General features: G+C 40.4%; 1 protein-coding gene across 4 annotated transcripts in view; it reads right to left on the bottom strand.

Moving 5' to 3' along the window:
- Window positions 1-21,777, bottom strand: part of CDON (cell adhesion associated, oncogene regulated) — a 98,795-nt gene that overhangs the window by 52,244 nt on the left and 24,774 nt on the right. For all 4 annotated transcript variants that reach the window (XM_018043383.1, XM_018043381.1, XM_018043380.1 and 1 more), the window contains 7 exons: window positions 13,664-13,800; window positions 11,604-11,876; window positions 10,009-10,155; window positions 8,840-8,983; window positions 7,690-7,977; window positions 5,642-5,911; window positions 336-680 (listed from right to left, as the gene is read on the bottom strand). In XM_018043383.1, the coding sequence (XP_017898872.1) occupies window positions 336-680; window positions 5,642-5,911; window positions 7,690-7,977; window positions 8,840-8,983; window positions 10,009-10,155; window positions 11,604-11,876; window positions 13,664-13,739 (1,543 nt within the window). In that variant the 5' untranslated portion in view covers window positions 13,740-13,800. The remainder of the gene's footprint in view (window positions 1-335; window positions 681-5,641; window positions 5,912-7,689; window positions 7,978-8,839; window positions 8,984-10,008; window positions 10,156-11,603; window positions 11,877-13,663; window positions 13,801-21,777) is intronic.

Raw genomic sequence — 21,777 nt, forward strand, 5'->3', positions numbered from 1 at the left:
ACTTGGGTTTGAAGTATATCTCAGTAAGTCTGGGCTTCCCTGGTACCTCAGCTGGCAAAGAATCTGCCTGCAATGGAAAAGACCCCGATTCGATTCCTGGGTTGGGAAGATGCCCTGCAGAAGGGATAGGCTACCCACTACAGTATTCTTTCTTGGAGAATTCGATGGACAGAGGAGCCTGGCAGGCTCTAGTCCATGGGTTTGCAAAGAGTTGGACATGACTGAGCGACTTTCACTTAATAAGTTCAACAATCTCTTAAAAATGTATATTTTATTTTATCCCCTACTATCAAAGAAACCCATTCATCTGGAAAAAGATACTAATGACAACTCACCAACCGTAAGGACAGCTTCCGACCGTGTGGTGCCATGCGCGTTTGCGGCTTCACAGGTGTACTTCCCGGCGTGTTCCCGAGTAACAGCTTGAATGTACAGAGAGCTTGAGCCTGGCCGGGATGTGAAAGGCTCCGGGTCAGAACTCCCAGGTCTTAATAAGTGGGGTTTTCGGGATTTAGATCTAAGAGCTTGAGACAGATGGCTGGTTATCAGCCCGTGCTTGTCGTACCAATGGATGGCGGGCACTGGTACCCCAGTGGCATTGCAGGACAAAGTCAGAGAGCCACCAACGGCCACCTCTACACTTGCTGGCGCTCTGATTATAATGGGCTTGAGTCCACCGCCTATTAAAGAAAAATGATTCACATGTAAAAATTAAGCACAATGTATATAGTATCTACAATGCAAAATAATTTCATCCTATTGCATAAATGTAAATACAGAACATCTGAAGAGAGCTTGCCCACAGGCATCTTCAGCACATCACTGCAAACACAGAACACGTGAAGCCAAAGCCTCAGACTTTACCATGAAAAAGGTGTAAAGAAGTATAAGACTAAGCAACAGGCCTTCAAAAGAGAAAAGTTGGTTCCAGGAGGCATAAATCTGATCACAGAAATTCTGGGAGAAAAACCTATTCTGAATTATAGTTGATAAATATATTTCTGACCATATACATGAATAAATTTGTTTCTAAACTAAGGTGGCACTACCTCCTTCCTTTTGGTCCCAGATTTTTTGGAGGCATATATTTCATAACCTCACAATAGAATATTGACACTTGACATTTTCTCCAGCACATCTTTCTCCTTTTCTAGTCCTACTTCCTGCGTTTGACAAAGTCATTCAACAATTACCAGATTTCTGAATTTTTGTCCACCTAGCAATGGCACCCCACTCCATTACTCTTGCCTGGAAAATCCCATGGATGGAGGAGCCTGGAAGGCTACAGTCCATGGGGTCACTAAGAGTTGGACATGACTGAGCAACATCATTTTCACTTTTCCCTTTCATGCATTGGAGAAGGACATGGCAACCCACTCCAGTGTTCTTGCCTGGAGAATCCCAGGGACGGGGGAGCCTGGTGGGCTGCCGTCTACGGGGTCGCACAGACTGGGATATGACTGAAGTGACTTGGCAGAACATGTAAAATGCTCTCAGGGGTCATAACCTGCCTTTCCCTCAGTACCAGTGAGGTTGCACATCTTTTCATGTGTTTATCTGCCACTCATGTTTTCTTCCTCTGTCAAATACCTTTTGTCCTTTTTTCTACTGGGTCCTGTATCTTTTTCATAATGGTTCGGATTCTTTGTAACTACATACTGTTGTTTTGTGAGTTACATTTGTTACTAGTATTTTCTCTCTGTTTTTCTTTTCATTTTAATGGTATCTTTTAATAATAAGAATGCTTTAATTTTAATGTGGTCACACCAATCTTTTCTTAGAAAATTAGCCTAAAATTTCTCGTTAAAAAGTTTTACCTAGATCATATACTCTTCTATATTTTCTTGAAAAACTTCACCATTTTGCCTTTCATATATAGGTCTTTAACCCACTGGAAATTAGTCTTTGTGCATCAGAGATTTAATTTCTTCTTCTCCATTTGGATAACCAGTTATCCCACATGGAAACCTGGAAAGGATATCCTTCCCTTGGTGATCTGCAGTGCCACCTAGGTCCAGTCCTTACCTGCATATCCTTCATGACGGTCTCTGTCTTGTTCCAAGAGTATACTTGTCTTTTCCTGCACCAATAATACATCACTGTCTTTTTAAAAAATAATAATTTTATTTATTTGTTCACTTATTTTTGGCTGTGCTGAATCCTCACCGCTGCTCAGGTTTTTCTCTCGTTGCGGGGAGTGGGGACTACCCTCTAGTTGAGGTGTGCAGGCTTCTCATTGTGGTGGCTTCTCTTACTGCAGGGCACCAGCTCTAGGGGCCCAGGCTTCAGCAGTTGAGGCTCCCAGGCTCTAGAGCACAGGCTCAAGAGTTGTGGCACATGGGTTTAGCTGTGGAATCCTTCCAGGCCAGGGATCAAACTCCAGTCTCCCGCACTGGCAGGCGGATTTGCCACCACTCAGCCACCAGGGAAGACCTATCTTAATCACTATACATTTTTGTATAAATTTTAACATCTGCTAAAGCAAGGCCCCCCACATTCTTGTTCTTCTTTTAGAGTGTCTTAGCTATTCTTGGGCTTTTGATCATCCACATGATTTAGAATTAGTTTGTCTAAGTCCTCAAACTAGTGATAGGATTTAGTTGAAATTGCACGAATCTATAGAAAGCCTTTGGAAAGCCCTGAGGAGTATGTTAATACTGAATTTTGGTATCCATGAACTGTTATATATTTCCATGTACTTGGAACTTTTTAATGTTTCTAATATAAAAAGGTAACTTTTAAATGACATTTTCTCTTGCTGGTAATAATGGTTAGTTTTATATGTCAACTTGACTAGGTTAAAGGATGCCCAGATAACTCGGTGTTATCTGTGAGGTGCAGAAGAAATTTGCACCTGGATTGGTAAACTGAGGATAGCAGATGGCCCTCCCCAGTGTGGGTGGGCATCATCCAATCCGATGAGGACCTCAATAGAACAAAAATGCAGAAGAAGAGTGAATTCTCTCTATGAGCCCAGTCATCCTTCTCCTGCCTTAAGGACACTGGACTTCAGTGCTCCTGGACCTCTGGCTACGGGGCTTAGGTTGAGACTTATATCATCACTTCTCCCACAACTGAACGGCTTCACCAGCTTACCTCCTTCCCCAGTTTGCAGATGACAGACTTGACCACCTTAACTGTGTGAGCCAGTTTCTACAGTAAATCTCCTCTGATGTGTATCTTATATATCCTGTTGTGTTCTGTTTCTCTAGAGAAACTTGCTAACACACGGGTACATAGAAAGGCAACGGATTCCTGTTTATTGGTCTTCATCAGCCACTGTGCTAAAGCGTTTATTATTTTTAATAATTTGCCAACAAACCATAGAGGATTCTCTCCAATGACAACCATAGGAGCTGTGAATTAAGAACATTAATAACAGCTGGGTTTCTTTCTCTCTTATCTTTATTGCTGTTCAGTCACTAAGTCCTGTCCAACTCTTTACGACTCCATGACTGCAGCACGCCAGGATTTCATGCTCTTCACTATCTCCAGGAGTTTGCGCAAACTCGTGTCCATGGACTTAGTGATGTCATCCAACCATCTCTTCCTCTGTCGCCCCCTTCTTCTCCTGCCTTCTTATATCCTAATATCTTTATTTCTTTTTCTTATCATTCTGTGCTGGTTAGAATCTGCACTATGATGACAACTAAAAGATATTTTAAAGGGAATGCTTTAACATTTTGCCACTAAAAGTAGTTTCTTGTAAGTTTTTTATTGGATATTCTTTATCAAGTTAAGAAAGTTCCCTCCTATTTCTATTTTTCCAAGAGTGTCTAACATGGATACTGAATTATATCAAATGGTTTTTCTGCTTCTATTGAGATCATCATATTATTTTTCTCCTTTATTCATTAAATTGGATGAAGAAGTGAAGTGAAGTCGCTCAGTCGTGTCTGACTCTTTGCAACTCCATGGACTGTAGCCTACCAGGCTCCATCCATGGGATTTTCCAGGCAAGAATACTGGAGTGGGTTGCCATTTCCTTCTCCAGGGGATCTTCCCGACCCAGGGATCGAACCCAGGTCTCCCGAATTGCAGGCAGATGCTTTACTGTCTGAACCATCAAACAATACTTTAAATTCTCTGACTGATTACTGGGCTAACTCCTTGGATAATCTTTATCCCTACTGATCCTATCTATTTTATCTTAATTTTCCATTTAACTGATTTCTGTCCATATCTTTATTATCCCTTTTCTTTAAATCTATTCTGTTATTTTGCTTAGTCCACTAATTTTTAGTTTTACAAGCTTTTTTTTTAATAAGCATTTAAGGGTATAAATCCTTTTATATTCCGCTCTCCTATATCTCACACAATTTGATTTTGACATTTATTATCCTTTTGAATTTTAAGTTTCCATTACGATTTTTTCACCCATCCATTGAGAACTATAATTCTAAATTTCCAAATACATGCCATTTAAAAATTCTTTTTTACTATTAACATCTGAAGTAATTCATCAAAGTAGCAAGTTCAGAGTCTAAAGTAACTGCAAGAAGTTCAAAGAGTTGGTCTCTGTCATACTGATTCTTTGAAATATTTCTAACTCTCAGCAAAAGCTTAATTTCTATAATACATAAAGAATTCCTAAAAATAATAAAAAAGATGAGCCACCTAATATAAAATGGACAAAGGACAACGAGCAGTCAACACACAGGAAAGCAAATTCAGTGGCTCAGAAACACACGATGAGATGCTCAACGTCACTCATAATAACAAAAAATACAGGGATCAGAAGGTAGTTTTGAAAAACCTACCAGATGATAGGCAAACATTAAATAGAATTCTGACAAACCACTGCCTTGGTGAGGATATAAGGAAACATTGCTGGTAGGAGTGTAAAATGATAACAAGAGAGAGAGAGCAAGGTATCTGTCAAAATTACCAAGGCATATATGCTTTTATTTAGCAAGTTTATTTCTAAGAATTTACTTTAAAGATGTTCACATATGTGCAAAATAATCTATGTAGAAGGACATTCATCATAGACTGCTTGTAACAGCAAAGGATTAGAAACAGGCATCCATGAGGTATCAGTCAGACCTTCACAGCTATACAACAGAAGACTAAGCAGGCATTTTTTAAGGGAAATGAAAATATTCTGTAATGTACCATATGTGAAGATGGCCAAGATATAAGTTAAGTGAAAAAAAATCAAGGTAATTTTAAGGTAAAATCCAAGGAAATTTTTAAAGAAGAAATTCAACATCATTTGTGTAAAAAAACCTGATATTGCTATTAAATGCACACAAACTCACATGTTATATGTAATTAACCATATACATGCATACAAGAATAGTCAAGAAAATTATAAAACTTGTTAGTTCTAAGAGACACCTGACTGGCTAGGGAACACTAATGAGATTTTTACCACATACTTTTAAAATTATACCTTTTTAAAGCAACAATGTATCTGTTAAAAAATATTGAACAAAAATTTTTTTATGAGCCTGATTAAATAAGGTTGCTTCTTCATGGAAAGGTCTACCAGCAAGCAGAAAGGAACATGAAAAATGAACACAGTTCTGTTATGGTGATAGGATTACTTCCTTTTTGTAAAGATTATTTAATTTTTAATCAAAACAAAGTCCCATCTATAAAGTGAAATTTCCTAGGATGACATGACCTAAAAGCCTACCTTTTTCAATTTCAAGTCTCCCAGCAGACTGTGTAAATCCAATCCCATTATCTGCAACACACTGATACAGCCCGGAATCTTCCATGGTAACACCACTGATTTTCAATCCATTTCCCACAGCTAGATGTCGTGGGGAAGGGCGAACGGGCTGGGCGTTGTGAAACCAGGTACGGTTGGGCGCTGGGTTCCCATGAACTTCACACGTGAATTGTACTGTCGCACCCAGGGACACTGTCTGATCCTGCAGTCCTTTAGAAATTGAAGCGTGTTCTAAAAATAAAACATATTATAATTTTAAAAGACCTACTGTATAACACAGGGACCTCTACTCAATCCTCTGTAATGACCTATATGGGAAAAGAATCTAAAAAAGAGTGGAGATATGTATATGTATAATTGATTCACTTTGCTATATACCTGAAACTATCACAACGTTGTAAATCATCTAATACTCCAATAAAAATTAATAAAAAATGAAAATAAAAAATTTAAAGTTAGCCCTCACATAAGTCAAACAAACTCTCTCTACCGATAACTAGTTGAAACCAAAATGTATTGTTTCCTCATATTCTCCTATCCACTGTGATCATCAACAAAAAATTAGAAATGTATTGACTTTCCTCCAATAGGACAAACCATATGTTACTAATATGTTGCAGTCCCTTTTTAAGTAATAGATCTCTCCACCCAATTAACCAGCCCCCAAGCCAACATATGTGCACACACACACATGCACATATGCAGAGTTTCAGATGATCTGTTTTGAAACAATAATTTCCTTTACTATACAAGAGCCAAAATAGAAGAATGCTTATTTGGAAGTGAAAAAAATTTTTTTTTCCTGGTGGATTCTGCTTTGAGGTTAGGAATACTCTGGGCAAAAATCTTCTTTTAGTATCCAACAGGCCACGTTTTACTTGGACAAAGTAAATCATGTATCGGCATTTGTAACATATGCCAATATTAAACCATTATGTATATTAATCTAGTCCTCATTATCATTAAATTTTAAAGTCTGCTTGCCATACACTTACACTAATGACAAGGTAACCTGCATCAGGCCATTGTTGCACATAAACAGGTACAGAAAGTTGACAAAAACTATATTTAGTATGAAACTTTTTTTCTGGTTTTCATGAAAATTTGTTTTGATCAAACATTTTTGCTGCTACACACGACAGTGAGATAGGTAGCTGGAAGAAAGGAACGTCAATGAAATAAATAATACACACAGAACGTGAGTGAAAATAACACAAAGCTTATGAGTCAGCGATCGTGAAACCATTCCAAAGGGAAAATAAAATGAAACCCACTTCCTTTTGAGATGACATTTTCTAGTCAGTGCTCTGTCTTAGTTGGGCTTCCCAGTGGCTCAATGGTAGAGAACCTGCCTGCCGATGCAGGAGACGTAGGAGACGTGAGTTCGACTCCTGGGTGGAGAAGATAGCCTGGAGGAGGAAATGGCAGCCCACTCCGGTATTCTTGCTTGGGCAGTGCCATGGACAGAGGAGCCTGGTGGGCTACAGTCCAGGGCTCGAAAAAGAGTCAGACACAACTGAGCGTGCGTGCACTCTGTCTTACTGTTGCTGGACACTACACACCGATACAGCCCAGAATCCTCATCCTGTTGAGCTCCACTCTCTTCCCTCCATGTTACTGAGAAGGAAGAACCAGCTCCGTTTTGTGTAACCGGGTTAGGGTGAGGTTCCAAGAACATCCCAGGCTCTGTGCCACACAGAAATACTGCCCAACTCGGCAGTCCTCTTTCTTCCGCGGCTGCACCACACAGTATGTGGTGGGATCTTAGTTCCCGAACCAGAGCCTGAACCCCACTTCCTGCATTGGGAATGCCAAGTCTCAAACCAAGGGACCCCCGTGGAAGTCCCAGTGGTGCTTTAGAGAAATGAAGCTTGTTCTGGCTACTGGGGGTGCTATTTCTAGAGAGTCTCTATTCCTTTTAGTGTTCATAAATAGATCTTCTATTCAAACATCAGTTAGATCAGAAAAATAGCCTGACTTGAAAAAACACTTAACAAGTAACGTCTTACCAAGTACATTCACCACGTAAGTCACACGTTTGGCATCTCCAGACTTGTTTCCCACCACACAGGAGTAGTTGCCGGAGTCCGCTGGGTCGATGCTGTCCGTGGCAAGATGCGTATACAGCCTTCTCCAAGTGCTTCCCACCACAGCATCCTGACCATCCTTCAGCCAGTGCACATGAGAAGCCGGGACCCCACTCACCACACACTCCAGGGTCACAGGACTACGAGAAAGAACGGCTAATGCCTGTGAAAAGGTGGGGTGAAGAATGTGAAAGTCATCTGAAGAAGGACCTGGAGAAAGAAGCAAAGCAAAAAAATCATTATCATTAAGTATCCACTCCCACTGTCTTCCTTAGCAAAGCTGTGAGCGTCCTCATCTTCCCATTTACTCTTTTTAACACTACAAGGTCCTATTTGGTAACGAAGCCATTTTCAGTTGAGAATTAAATTTAAAAGACTTGGGGATACTTCAGTGCTACTTCTGAATTAATAGTTCTGAAATGTCAAATTCACACCAAGCACATGGACCACTCCTTCACTGTGCTTTGACTACTGATCTACTCACAACTTGACCACCCTAAGCTAAAAATCAGCTGACTTATCATATCTCAAAGAGAACTGAGAAATATTTTTTCATAATTCACAGTCAGCCACCAATTTGATTACCACTGATATTCAGCAATACTTGCTCTCCAATTTCTTTTTTTTCTCTTTTTAAAGATTGTTTTTGTCGTGGACCGTTTTTAAAGTCTTTATTGAATTTGTTACAATAAATTTCTGTTGTTTATGGTCTGGTTTTTTGGTTCGGAGACACGTGGGATCTTAGCCCCCCGACCTGCATTGGAAGGCGAGGTCTTAACCACTAGACCACCAGGGAAGTCTCTCTAATTTCTTTTTCTCTGAGCAAAAGGCAGAGTCCCCCGCATGAATTCTACTCAGTCAATTCAACCAAAATTCTCTCCTGGAAAGCCATTATATTTGTATTAATAAAACATGTATAGAATTATGCTATTTAGGCATGTAATTTTTTATAAGACTTTCTCATGATAAACAAACAGGATGTGAAAGAAAAATGAACTCCCATTTCCCAACTCTTCACGTGGAATGCTTCCAAGGACTCTCCCCAGTGACCATGATTCCCCCAAATACTTACGACTCACAAGGAGCTTTTGGCCAATGGGTTCAACTTTTAACTCGTGTGTGACAGGATTAAAAGCTGCACATTTGTAAGATCCCTTGTCCTCTAAGGATACATTCAAAATCTGAAGATTTCCTGATGGAAGGATTAGATAATTCTCTGAGGAAGAAAGGGGAATGCAGTCAGGCTTCTCTCTTTATGAAGGACACCAGTTAAAATTTACAAAGGTTGATAGTTACGCTTTAACTGTAGACATGACACAGGCAGCCGATCAGCAATCGGGGGAAGAACATTAAATGAAGGAAAAGGAAAGCTAAGACAGGAAAGGAAAAAAAGTAAACAGCACTTGAGTAACAAAATCAAGCCCATGACTACAGACCAGTCATTGCAAAAATCAAAAGCGCAAGAAACATATTTGGACAAAGACACAATGACCGCAGCTATCACCTTGGGCAAGCCTCTGCCTACAGCACTGACCACCCAGTATTCATCCACGTCTTCATTCCTTTCGTCTCAACAGCATGTACCGAGAGCCTACGTTCTGCCAACAACCGCCTGGGCCCAAGCAATACAACCGTGAAGGAAGCGGATAGAGCAAGCCCTGCGCTCCCACGGCCAGCATTCCAGTGCAGGGATGAGGTAGCCAAGAAAGGGGCAAATAAAAAGCAAGCAAGCGCTGACATAATACAGCGCCACAGAAAAGAGGAAGCTGAATCAAGGGGGACAGAGAAAACACGGCTTATCACTTTAGACAGAGCCACGAGAGTGACCATGAGGAAGTATTATCTGAGTAGATTCCCGAACAGGTTGAAGGAGTGAGCCTTGGAGGTGCGGGGTTGCAATTATTTCTTTTTAATTTTTACTTTTTGGCTGCACCTCTGAGCACACAGGATCTTAGTTCCCTGACCAGCGACTGAATCCTCGCCCCCTGCGTTGGAAGCCCAGAGTCTTAACCCCTGGACCACCCGGGAATTCCCTATAATCATTTCTGTCCTGTACTCTATATCATGTTCTGTCTTATACTGTAACCATTTGATCTAGTCTCCTCCACTTGACTCTCAAGAGGAGAGACAATATATCTCAAGTATTTTTGTGTCCACAGCCCCCAGCACACAGAGCTTAAAGGAAGCTGGTGAATGACGTTTGTTCCGTGGGTGCCACTGGCTTTTCATCAGAGTTCTCACCTGTGGACTGCTTCAGCCACTTTCCCCGGATTTTATAGCGCACTTCAGCTTTGGGGTTACTGTCTGGTACCTTGCAGCCAATGAAACCAGTACTCTTTTCTTCTGCCGTAATAACATGTTTTCCGGATGCACCAAAATCACCAAGAACTGAAATAAATAAGTAAATAAGTAGACAGATCAATAGATAAATGTGAATTTGAACTCTCTTCCCCAAAGGACATTTTAAAACCAGAAACAACACTGGCACCACAGTTGTGTGTGGCAGCTAATCCCAGTTCCCAGAGTAGCAGAATCTTTTTATCTCAGTAAGCAGCTGGGATAGAGGTGCACGGCTGAGGGCTGAAGCTTAGTCATGGCACCCTATTCAAGAAGTCAGTGCTTCCAGGAGACTACAAGACAAGCAAACTGTTCCTGAAACATTAGGGGGGACTACAAAGCATAACTGTTCCCCATTCTATCAAGACGAATCCTTTTTAATCCAGTCTCTCATCACAGCTCACTTTCCCTATGCATCTTTATTCTGTTTGTAGCTACTCACATGGCAATAAAATGGTTTATTAGAACGAACCTAGGACATAGGGGGAAAAAAAAAAAAGCAGTGTATCATTTGAATTTCCAGGGAGAGAATCCATTCTCCTGCATTGCAGGCAGATTCTTTACTGTCTGAGCTACCAGGGAAGTCCCCAGTATACTATTAATTCTTTTTTTTTTTTTTTAACTTTTGTGTGTATGTGTGGGATTTTAGTTTCCCAGACCAGGGATGGAACTCAGGCCCCTTGCGGAGGAAGCACTGAATCTTAACCACTGCCAAAGAAGTCCCCTAACTAGGTCTCAATTTCTCCCTGTTTAAGCTTACTGCAGATGGAGCCAGCATGGAAGTGCTCTTTATTATGGCCAGTGATGAAAGCACTTGCAGCCTGCCCCTAGGAATTCAGCCCTCCAGCGTGTGACTTGGAGCTGTCCATGGGTCACAGCTCTACAAAAACATTTACTCTTCTCAGTTATGACAAACTCACTACTCCTGGGGAATCCAGATTTGTTCTGTAAATAGGGGTGCCCTCACAAAGACGTTTTCCATTACTGGAAGCCATCACCATTTGAAAGGCAGATGGCTCAAACTTACTAAGAAAACCACGCAGTCTAGATTTTCCATAAGTTCAATACTCAACATTCCTTTCTTTGCCGTTATTTCCCCCCTCCCCACTCCTTTAACTTGGTTTCAATTAAATAAACGAAAACCACTGCAATCAAAGTAAATAAAACAATTAGATTTGAGAAAAAGATAAAGGACTGCATGAAATAACTGCATCAAAGCAGACAACAGCAGTTGCTGCTGCTATTAAGAACTTTAAAATACAAGGAAATTCAGTTTCATGTTAGAAAATTGTCCTAACTCTGCACAAAATAATTTTCACATCCCTCATTACAATGGAAGACACCATGCTAGGCTCACAGAGGTTCAAGTATCATTCCCTGATGAGAATTCATATGTATCTTACTCCAAAGCCCATGCTCCTTCCACGACTCAAACAACGCAGGTACCAAGAGTAATTTCAGGAAAAAGCATCTATCACAGGGACAACAATTAAACTCACCCGCAGTGGATATGGTTGCAGGCCCACTCAGGATGGCACCGATGCTGTTGTTGGCAACGCACTGGTAATAACCCGAAAGTGAGGGGTTAAGAGAAAGGATAGTCAACGTGCCCTGATGAACCTTAATCTGTTCCACGTTTCTGTCCAATCTTTTTCCATTATGCAACCATGAGATACGAGCAGTCACAGGTTTAGCAGAGCAATGCAGTACTACAGGTCCACCAAGTTTCTGGACAGCAGACAATGGCTCAGAAACAAAATAAGGTGCCAAGTCTGCAAGGGAACATTCCCCGTATACAAAGGGGTGGAGGTGGGGGAGGGAATGGGAGAGAAGAGATAAGGGGAGAGAGAAAAAGAGCACATTTAATATACTTATCGGCATATACACAACAAAAGGCAATCCCTTACTGCATCTATATGCTATGGTCCTTAAGAGCTTGTGTAAGTTCTAGGAAGAGGTTTACATTTGCAAAGAAACAAGGCAATGTCCTGATATAGAACATAACAATTAGGGCAGTACAGATAACAATCCTTATGATCTAAATAAACAAAATACCAATTCTGCAAATGAGAAATGGTGAGCTGCTCTTTGAATGAAGCAGTTTTTAAAAACTGGAAATTAGGCATCTGAAAAAGAGAAGATGACTTTCAAAATAAAGAGAATTCTCTTCCATATTACCAACAGGATTTGACTTTTAAGAGCAAATTATTTTATCAATAAAGATTATGGTACTTCTTGATCGGGCTTCCCTGGTGGCTCAGTGGTGAAGAACCTGACTGCCAATGCAGGGGGCAGGGGTTTGATTCCTGGGTTGGAAAGATCTCCTGGAGAAGGAAAGGGCAACCCATTCCAATATTCTTGCTTGGTACATCTCATGGGCAGAGGAGCCTGGTGGGCTATAGTCCATGGAGTTGAGAAAGAGTCAGACACAACTCAGCGACTAAGCAATAACAACAACTTCTTGACTAATTCTCTTTAATATACATCATGTTCAACTTCTAAGAAAGCAGAAGTAGAAAGTCAAGAAGCCACACTGAAATATAAAGCCTATCCTTTCTGGGATGTAAGGATAAACGGGGTATCATTCTGAACATTTTTATTTGGTGTTTGGAATAGTTTCATTTGTTATGTCTGTTCTTCCAGGAATTTGGGAGAGAGAGGTTCTTGTACTCAAGTATCAAAACAGATCCCTCTCCTCCACCCATAAAAGAGGATGGGGGAGGAATCCTGTTAATCTGGTATAATAAAATACTTAAAAGAAAAAACACAATAAATTGCTGAATCTACTTTTATAGGGTATTTTACCAGAAATAAAGATTAAGGGAAATGCCTCAACGGAATCCGAGGTTGCTATTTAGCCCAACAAAAACCAGAAATAAAACCACTAAATCAATTTTCCCTTACTAAATCAAACACAATTATATAGTATTTTTAACAAAGATAATAAATAGACATTAATAAATAAACATCACTGTATTTGTATATACTTCTATATAAATCTTCACACAAATTTAAAATCAAAAGAAATGCATATGGGCCATGTATCAGCCTTGGGCTTATATGTACATTTAACAATAAACACATTAAAGCTTTTCAGTAATGCAAAGAGATAATAAATTAGGCGAGGTCATGAGACCTGGGATTCAAACCAAGTTCTCTCATTTCAAGTTGAGTATTATTACATACTGATTCTAAAACTCCTCTGCGGTGGTATGTAGTCAGCACTGTATCCCTATTATAATTTCCAAATTCAGAAATCTGTAACATATCCTCATTGGAAAAAAAGCACGATCAGAAAATATTTATTTTCAAGGCAACAAAAGGAATAAATTACAAGGACAATGATGGGAAGGGCTGTGAGTGCCTAGAAGTACTACTAAGAAATCCTTAAATTGTTTAATTAAAGTTTTAAAAATTGTTCCGCTGGTGAAACAAATCTTAGAAATGTCTTTATAAACCATTACTACTGGCAAAGCATTAAAGTTGAAGTTTTTCATAGGATTAAGATGAGGACAAGCTTCAGCCCAAGCTTCAGAAAGTTACCATTGTCTCTTCTTACCTGGACTCACAGAAGTGCACAGCATCAGGAGAGTAACGTACAGCAGCGTCTGTAAGGGTCTAGAATCTGGATGCATAGCGCCAGATTACAGAAGTGGCCAGGGCAGACTTCCAAGGCAAAACCCAGGCTTTGGCTCACTAAGAGACATGGGGGGGAAAAAAAAGAAGAAGGAAATTCTAAACTACAAAGACAGTCGAAATCTATTCTCTGAAGAGCCAGAGTTCTGCACGTGATAGCTGCCTTCAATTTCGCAAGCTTTATCTGCTGCTGCTGCTGCTAAGTCGCTTCAGTCGTGTCCAACTCTGTGCGACCCCACAGACGGCAGCCCACCAGGCTCCCCCATCCCTGGGATTCTCCAGGCAAGAACACTGGAGTGGGTTGCCATGTCCTTCTCCAATGCATGAAAGTGAAAAGTGAAAGTGAAGTCACTGAGTTGTGTCCGACTCTTAGCGACCCCACGGACTGCAGCCTACCAGGCTCCTCCACCCATGGGATTTTCCAGGCAAGAGTCCTGGAGTGGGTCGCCATTGCCTTTTCCAAGCTTTATATAGACTGAATCAAATACAAGGCATTTGATGATCCACATCTTCCCAGTTCAGAAAATAATCTGTAGGCATTAAAGTTAGAAGTTCCGCTTATTCTTCCAAGATACTAAGATATTTATTTTACACAGACCCAATCATTCCAAATGAATCCATTACGGCCTTTCGCCCATTTCTGTTTGCACAACTCACAACCATCTAAAACTCAACCAAAACGCACACCTTCTCTACATTCCTTGCAATACAAACAATAACAAAAACAACAACATTTTAACTAACGTTTATACAGTGTTTCGCACGGGCCAGACACCATCTCAGTGGTTTTCAAACATTAACTGAACCTTCGCAACAACATTCTGAGTTAGGGACTCCTGGTTTTCGTCCTTTTTTCCGATGGGGACTCATGGATTGCACAGAGAAAACTAAGGGCAGACTTGGGTGGGGACTGAGCCTCCTGCAGAACATCCAAAGATCACTGTGGTGAGAGTGGGATGAGCCAGAAAAAGAGCACAGAGGAAAGCCAGGCTAGACCCCACCCAGTTTCAAAAGCCACGGTGAAGATGCTGGCATTTATTCTCAAGGCAACGGCGGGCCCTTGGAGGACTTAAGAGAAGGGAGTAATGGGGTCTCATTATGCTTTAAGATCACTGACTGGCGGATGGACTAGACTGAAGTGGGGCAGGAACGGAAGAGTGTGGACAAGCTAGTGGAAGCACTACGTTAGTGGCTGCCTGTCTCGTATTGGGGGCACTCTATATAAAGCTTGCAAAATGGCGGGCAGCCACTGAATCCAGTGATTCACAGGATTAAGATGAAGAAAAGCTTCAACCCCCAGTCTCTTCTTACCTGGACTCACAGAAGAGCACAGAGTTGGGAGAGGAACATACAGCAGTGTCTGTAAGGGTTCAGAACTGGGATCTGAATAACTGAATTTTCAACTGACCAAGCTGCTTCATTCAAAGAGCTGCTTCCCATTTCTCATTTATAGAATTAGTGTTTTGTCTCATTTATATCATAAGCATTCTCTCATCTATACTGCCCTAATTGTTAAGCTCTATATCAGGACATTGCCTTATTTCTTTCAAAATATAAGACTGTTTCTAGAACTTTTACAAGCTCCAAGGACCAAAACATAGATGTAATAAGGGCCTACTGCCTTTCACTGGTCTATAGGGTGCATCAGATACAATAGAGGCAGTCACTGAATCACTAGATTCAAAGCAGACTCTAAAGGTAAACCAACAGAATCTGCTGAGGGCTTGGGTAGAAAAGGCGAGATAAAGAGATGTCAAGGATAACTCTTAGTCTTTGATGTAACAGAATAAAGTTCTGTTTCCTGAAATGGGGAGGACTAGAGAGGGGAATGAAGAAGAGGTTGCTCAATAGCTACGCTTTGGCCATCTGGATTTTCCCGACCCAAGGGATCAGACCTGGGTTTCCTACATTGCTGGCGGATTCTTTTACTGTCTGAGCCACCAGGGAAGCCCACTGCTATAAATGGCAGCAGAAAAACTGAACTGCTAAGGATAGATGGATGACAGCCATGGAAATATTGGGTTTTGTGGTTTTTTTTTTTTAATATAGAAATTCTATAACACATTAACAAAGCTAAAAAAGGAGTTTCACATAACCCAGCACTGGTAAAGATGTGGGTAAAAATCACTATAATATCTCATTGGTGGAAATAAAATCGGTAAACTCCTTTCAAAAGGAAAATTATTCATTCATTCAGCAAGTATTTATTGAATTTTTTTACAGTTTTTTAAATTTATTTTTTAAATTGAAGGACAATTGCTTTATAGAATTTTGTTGTTTTCTGTCAAACCTCAACATGAATCAGCCATGGGTATATACATATATATCCCCTCCCTTTTGAACCTCCCTTTGAATGTTTACTATATGCTGGGTACTATTCTAGGAACTTGGGTCAGAGTACCTTAAATACATATATAAGTAAAAAATGACAGACAAAAATGTATACCTTACATCTGTGTAAGAGATGAACAATAAACCAAACAAATAAATTAGGAATATTCACAAGGCCCATGCTATTCTCCAGATATGTTTTATTCCTTCTCCTCTGTGCTAAATCTATACCCTGCCCACTGCCTACCACTGCACTCATGGCTCTGCTCTGCAATCTATCTGCTCACATAACTGTTACCTCTTTAAAGGCAAGAGTGATGTCATACTCAACTTTGCAAACTCTAATCCCTAGCAGAAAAGAGGCACCTGATGTTTCTGAAAATGAAAGGAATACCTTCCTAGAATGTAATTCCCAGAAGTACCTTCAGTTCAGTTCAGTCGCTCAGTCATGTCTGACTCTTTGCGACCCCATGAATCACAGCACGCCAGGCCTCCCTGTCCATCACCAACTCCCAGAGTTTACTCAAACTCATGTCCATCGAGTCGGTGATGCCATCCAGCCATCTCATCCTCTGTCATCACCTTCTTCTCCTGCCCCCAATCCCTCCCAGCATCAGGGTCTTTTCTAATGAGTCAACTCTTCGCATGAGGTGGCCAAAGTACTGGAGCTTCAGCTTTAGCATCAGTCCTTCCAAAGAAATCCCAGGGCTGATCTCCTTTAGGATGCACTGGTTGGATCTCCTTGCAGTCCAAGGGACTCTCAAGAGTCTTCTCTACAGTTCAAAAGCATCAATTCTTCGGCGCTCAGCCTTCTTCACAGTCCAACTCTCACATCCATGCATGACTACTAGAAAAACCATAGCCTTGACTAGACGAACCTTTGTTGGCAAAGTAATATCTCTGCTTTTCAATATGCTATCTAGGTTGGTCATAACTTTCCTTCCAAGGAGTAAGCGTCTTTTAATTTCATGGCTGCAGTCACCATCTGCAGTGATTTTGGAGCCCCCAAAAATAAAGTCTGACACTGTTTCCACTGTTTCCCCATCTACTTCCCACGAAATGATGGGACCAGATGCCAAGATCTTAGTTTTCTGAATGTTGAGCTTTAAGCCAACTTTTTCACTCTCCTCTTTCACTTTCATCAAGAGGCTTTTTTGGTGAGAACTGTTATATCAACTGAATTCCATGTGATCTAGCTATATTTTTATTCTTTCATTTGACTATTCATTCATAGATATGATTTCAAAAATCAGCAAACATACAGTAAGTACCTACTGTATACCAGGTACTATTGCTAGGCTAGAGATCCAAAGAGTGGTTATTTTGATGACAAATTCCACTTCCCATATTCTTGCTTGGCCAGGACACAGAATTTGTAACTACAAAACACAACAAAATGTAAGGCCAAAGCTACATTAATGACATTTCAGTAGTGAGAATTCTACATGCATACTTATTTGTGAAAAGAAAGGTTAAGTCTAACCATCAATAAAACTGGGTATAGCAATACAAGGCATCTTAAGAATGTCTGAATAAATCAAGTACTTCTCAGGATCTGCTTGCTTCTTCTCTATACCACGGACTCCAAAATCTCCAAGTTGCAAACTTAACTTCATCTACTATCAGTTCAAGAACTGCCTTTTTTTTTTTTTTTTTTAGGACTGCCTTTTAAATGTTTCCTTGATGAGCTCTTTTAAAAGTGGGAGAAAATACTACAGTACCACTCATTGGCAGAAAGGGCCAGCTGTGTGAAAGCCTTTTTTGGTTTATTTGAATTCTCCCCTGTTTCAAGGGCAAGAACTGACACACCGCTGCTAAGCAGTCAAGGCAAAGTAAACATTCAAACAACTTGTTAACAGCAGACACTTTTCTGAGACGATGAGGACAGGGAGGAGAGTTTCTTCCTTTTGCCAAATCTTTCCTCAACTATTTATTTATTGAAAAGCAGTGAAACAAACTCCAGAGTCAACTTTAACCCCAGCATGGGATCTAGTGAGTTACTTTACAGCTGTCCTTTAAAACGTCACAGCTCATTATTGCTACCTAAACACTATCACACAGGAATACGCCCATGTTTCTATGAGACTAACACTCTGTCAGTTAATTTGGGTGGTTGGAAAGGAATTACAACCCTAACAGTTACTAAGTATTTGTTGACTTGGTTTATATTTATCCCTGGCAGGCCTGCTCAGCTTGTTAGAGACTTGCGATATTCAGAACAAGGACCTAGATTCTGTTGCCCTACTCATCAGGTAGCTTGAAATTATATTCAACAGCCACCAAGGGCAACCTAGGTCCAACCTCACAAACAAACATCCCTGACCACAAGAAGAGTAACAGACAGCCCAGTGCTGCTCCTTGAGTCCTGACCTAAAGATTAGCTGGTACCTTCTGAGTTTCAGGGCTTTCTCTAAGCCCTTCCCGCATGCCTACAGAGAAGGCGATTTGTCTTGCATTACAAACTGTACTTTTAAGCCATCCCAGGCTTAAGAGAATTTCTGTGGGCAAGGGAAAACTAAAGGTATGCCTCATCTCAGAATAAGAAAGGAAATAGTTCCCTAACATTTATTTAACTTATTGTTCAGGTTGTGAACTTGTTGCTTTTATAACCCCTTTTCAACACACTGCCAGAATAATCCTTTGGGAAAAGTCTTTCCTGAATTTCTAGATTTGATTCCTCTGTTTCTGAAGGAACGCCTCTGCTTTCCTAAGGATGATCAAAGCAGCCTCTCTGCATTATCCCCTCCCTAGACTCCTATATCAGATGTTCTTAGAGTTTTCTCTGAGGCTTAGGGAATAACTGTGATTAATTTGTGAACAAAAAATTCGGCTTTGGGATCAGTACTGTTCTTCAAAACATAATATTCTTAGTTTTCTTTTTTAAAGGCATCTTCTTCTTCATAAAATAATAATTTCCTTCTTTAAAAAAAAGATAGATTCTTATTTTCAAACTATTTCAAAGCATCCTATTTCTGAACTGTGGAGAAAAAAAAATGATATTTTGGCAATAACTAAACAAAAGAAAAAAAGCAAGTCTACTTAAAAAATTTTTATTAGATACTGCTTAATTCTGCACAATTTCGGTTACGGAAGTCAAAAACCTTTTCTTAAACCCATTGAACCACCTTGACCTTAATCACAAGCAACTGTAAATCTCCTCTCCAAGTTTTCTTCATTCTGAATATCTGAGTAATTTAGCTAAGCAAACAACATTTCCTGCACAGACTTCTCAGAGAATCTTACTTTTTCCAAGAAATATTCATTCAATCAATTAATTCCATATGGAGGGTATTTACTTGGGGCAAGATTCTGTGAGAGGTACAAAGATGAGGAAGGCCAAATTTCTGAGCTATAGGATACTGCAGCCTAATTTGGAAAAGAGGGCTTGAATTAATTAACTCTGAAATAAAGAAAAAGATAATAAGTAAATGAGAATGTAAAAGGTATTAAAAGAGTTCCAAGCAGAGGAATCCACCCTTCATTGGACAGACACTAAGTGCCTCCCTTCTCCACGTCAGGCGCTGTGCTGTCCTGCGAACTCAGCCGGGGGCGAAACCGGCAGGACAACTGCCTTCCAGATGCTTCAAATCAGGTAAGGACAGGTGACAACGCAAGAAGCCCTCCAATACCGATTCGCCCAACAGAGCAACTAAGCCGGCTGCTTCAAGGCTACTGCATATTCTGGATGGCTTCTTGTTTTCTTGTTCTTTTTTAAATTATGAAAGTATGATAACACATTTACGGAAGACTTGGAAAATACGAAACAAAGTTACATACAGTTTCAGTATATATTCTGATTAATTTTAAGTATTAAGATTTTTCACTGGAGTTTCAATATCAAACTCTCAAAAATTAACAGAATGAATATACAGAAAAGTAGAAGGATACAGCAGACCTGAAAAGCACCATGAACCAATTCAACAGAATTAAGATTTATTCAGCTTTCACACAACAGCAGGATACAAATTCTACTCAAATTTCCAAAGACTGTCAACTAGGAGACACTGGAACATATCCAAGGATGTGAAACAAGACCCAAAAATTCCATGGTCTAAATATTGAAATCATACTGAGTCTGTTCTCTTATCACTGTGGAATTACGTTAGAAGTCAGTATCAAAAGATATTTGAAAATACCCGACATAGTTTCAAGTGCGATGTGACATTTACCAAGAGGGATCTTTGACTTGAGCGTTGAAATCCTCAATAAAGTTAGAAGACTGAGAAAACACACGGTGATTGCAGAGAAGAAAGCATTTAAATGAGAAATTAATACCAAAGACACTTTAAAACCCCCATGTGTTTGGAAATTAAATGTCCAGTTTTAAATGATGGCTGTATCTAAGAAGTGGATGGCTTCTTTTTATTTGGTATAAACATTTATATCACTTTTACAATCAGAAACTAAATAAGGGGGCTTGGGCAGCTGTGGGCAAAAATACACCCACCAGTTTATATGATGCCACAGTTTTATCAGAGAATATCTAGAGGATTTGAATGGTCTGCTATATTTATTTGGATGTTTTGTGAACAGATACCAAGAAAGAAAGGACAGTGAACGTTTATTCTTCTGCCTGGGCAGAAGCACATCATCTTCATGACTGTGGAACATGCTTAGCCTTTCTTCTCCCATCAGGTGCTTTTGTGTGCTCTGACTTTTAAAGTGCCATGTGAATGGAAGGTAACTACATGCTTTAAAGGACTTCTTGTCTCCAAGTCCACTTCCCGACGGCCCCACCTTGGCAGGACTGCCTCACCAGCCCTCCTCCACCAGCCAGCACCCTCAAGTCTTCTCTCTCTCCTTTGCTAAGTGAAATGAACTCATTGCAACATATTTAGGAAGACACTACCTGTTTGCTTTCAAAATATTGTTTATTACCTGCACAAACTGGTTTTCACTGGTAAGTTGATTTACTTTTCTATCTGTGAAAATAGTTTAAGGGCCTCCCTGGTGGTGCAGAGGTTAAAGCGTCTGCCTGCAATGTGGGAGACCTGGGTTTGATCCCTGGGTTGGGAAGATCCCCTGGAGAAGGAAATGGCAACCCACTCCAGTATTCTTGCCTGGAAAATCCCATGGACGGAGGAGCTTGGTGGGCTACACTCCACGGGTCGCAAAGAAAATAGTTTAGCTCTCCTTGTTTGGGATGGAATATGTCATGACTTTTTTATCCAACAAAATCAATGGAAATGGTTTTCAGCAAGAAGCAAGGCTTTCAGTGGAATTATCTGGCAGTCCATGCTAAGGATTAGGTGCTTTCACTGCTGGGGCCCGTGGTTCAATCCTTGGTCAGGGAACTAAGATCCTGTAAGCTGCAGGGTGTAGCCAAAAACAAAGAGAAGGAGATAAAGGAATAAGGCTTTTAGGATATTAAAGTAGGTAAGGAGGGATTAGATGAGTCACAAAATAAAGCAAGCACAGGTGCTACTGGAAAAACAGAAGGGTCACCCAATCAAGACTCAGAGGCTGAGAAGACATCCCAGAGGAGACAATGATTAGGTGAGTCAGATGGAGAAGTTTGGGGGAAGGGAGAAAAAGCAAGGGGAGGGGCATATTCCAAGCAGAAGGAAGAGTGTGTGCACAGAATTAGACACACAGAGAGTTCGGAAGAATAGACTAGAGTGGACAGCAAGGACAGGGAGACAAGGAGGCCACATAGTTGAGTAGATGCCAGAGTATCAAAAACAAAATAAATCAGGTTATAGCATT

The sequence above is a fragment of the Capra hircus genome, chromosome 29, assembly GCF_001704415.2.
Source record: "Capra hircus breed San Clemente chromosome 29, ASM170441v1, whole genome shotgun sequence".
Taxonomy (NCBI): domain Eukaryota; kingdom Metazoa; phylum Chordata; class Mammalia; order Artiodactyla; family Bovidae; genus Capra; species Capra hircus.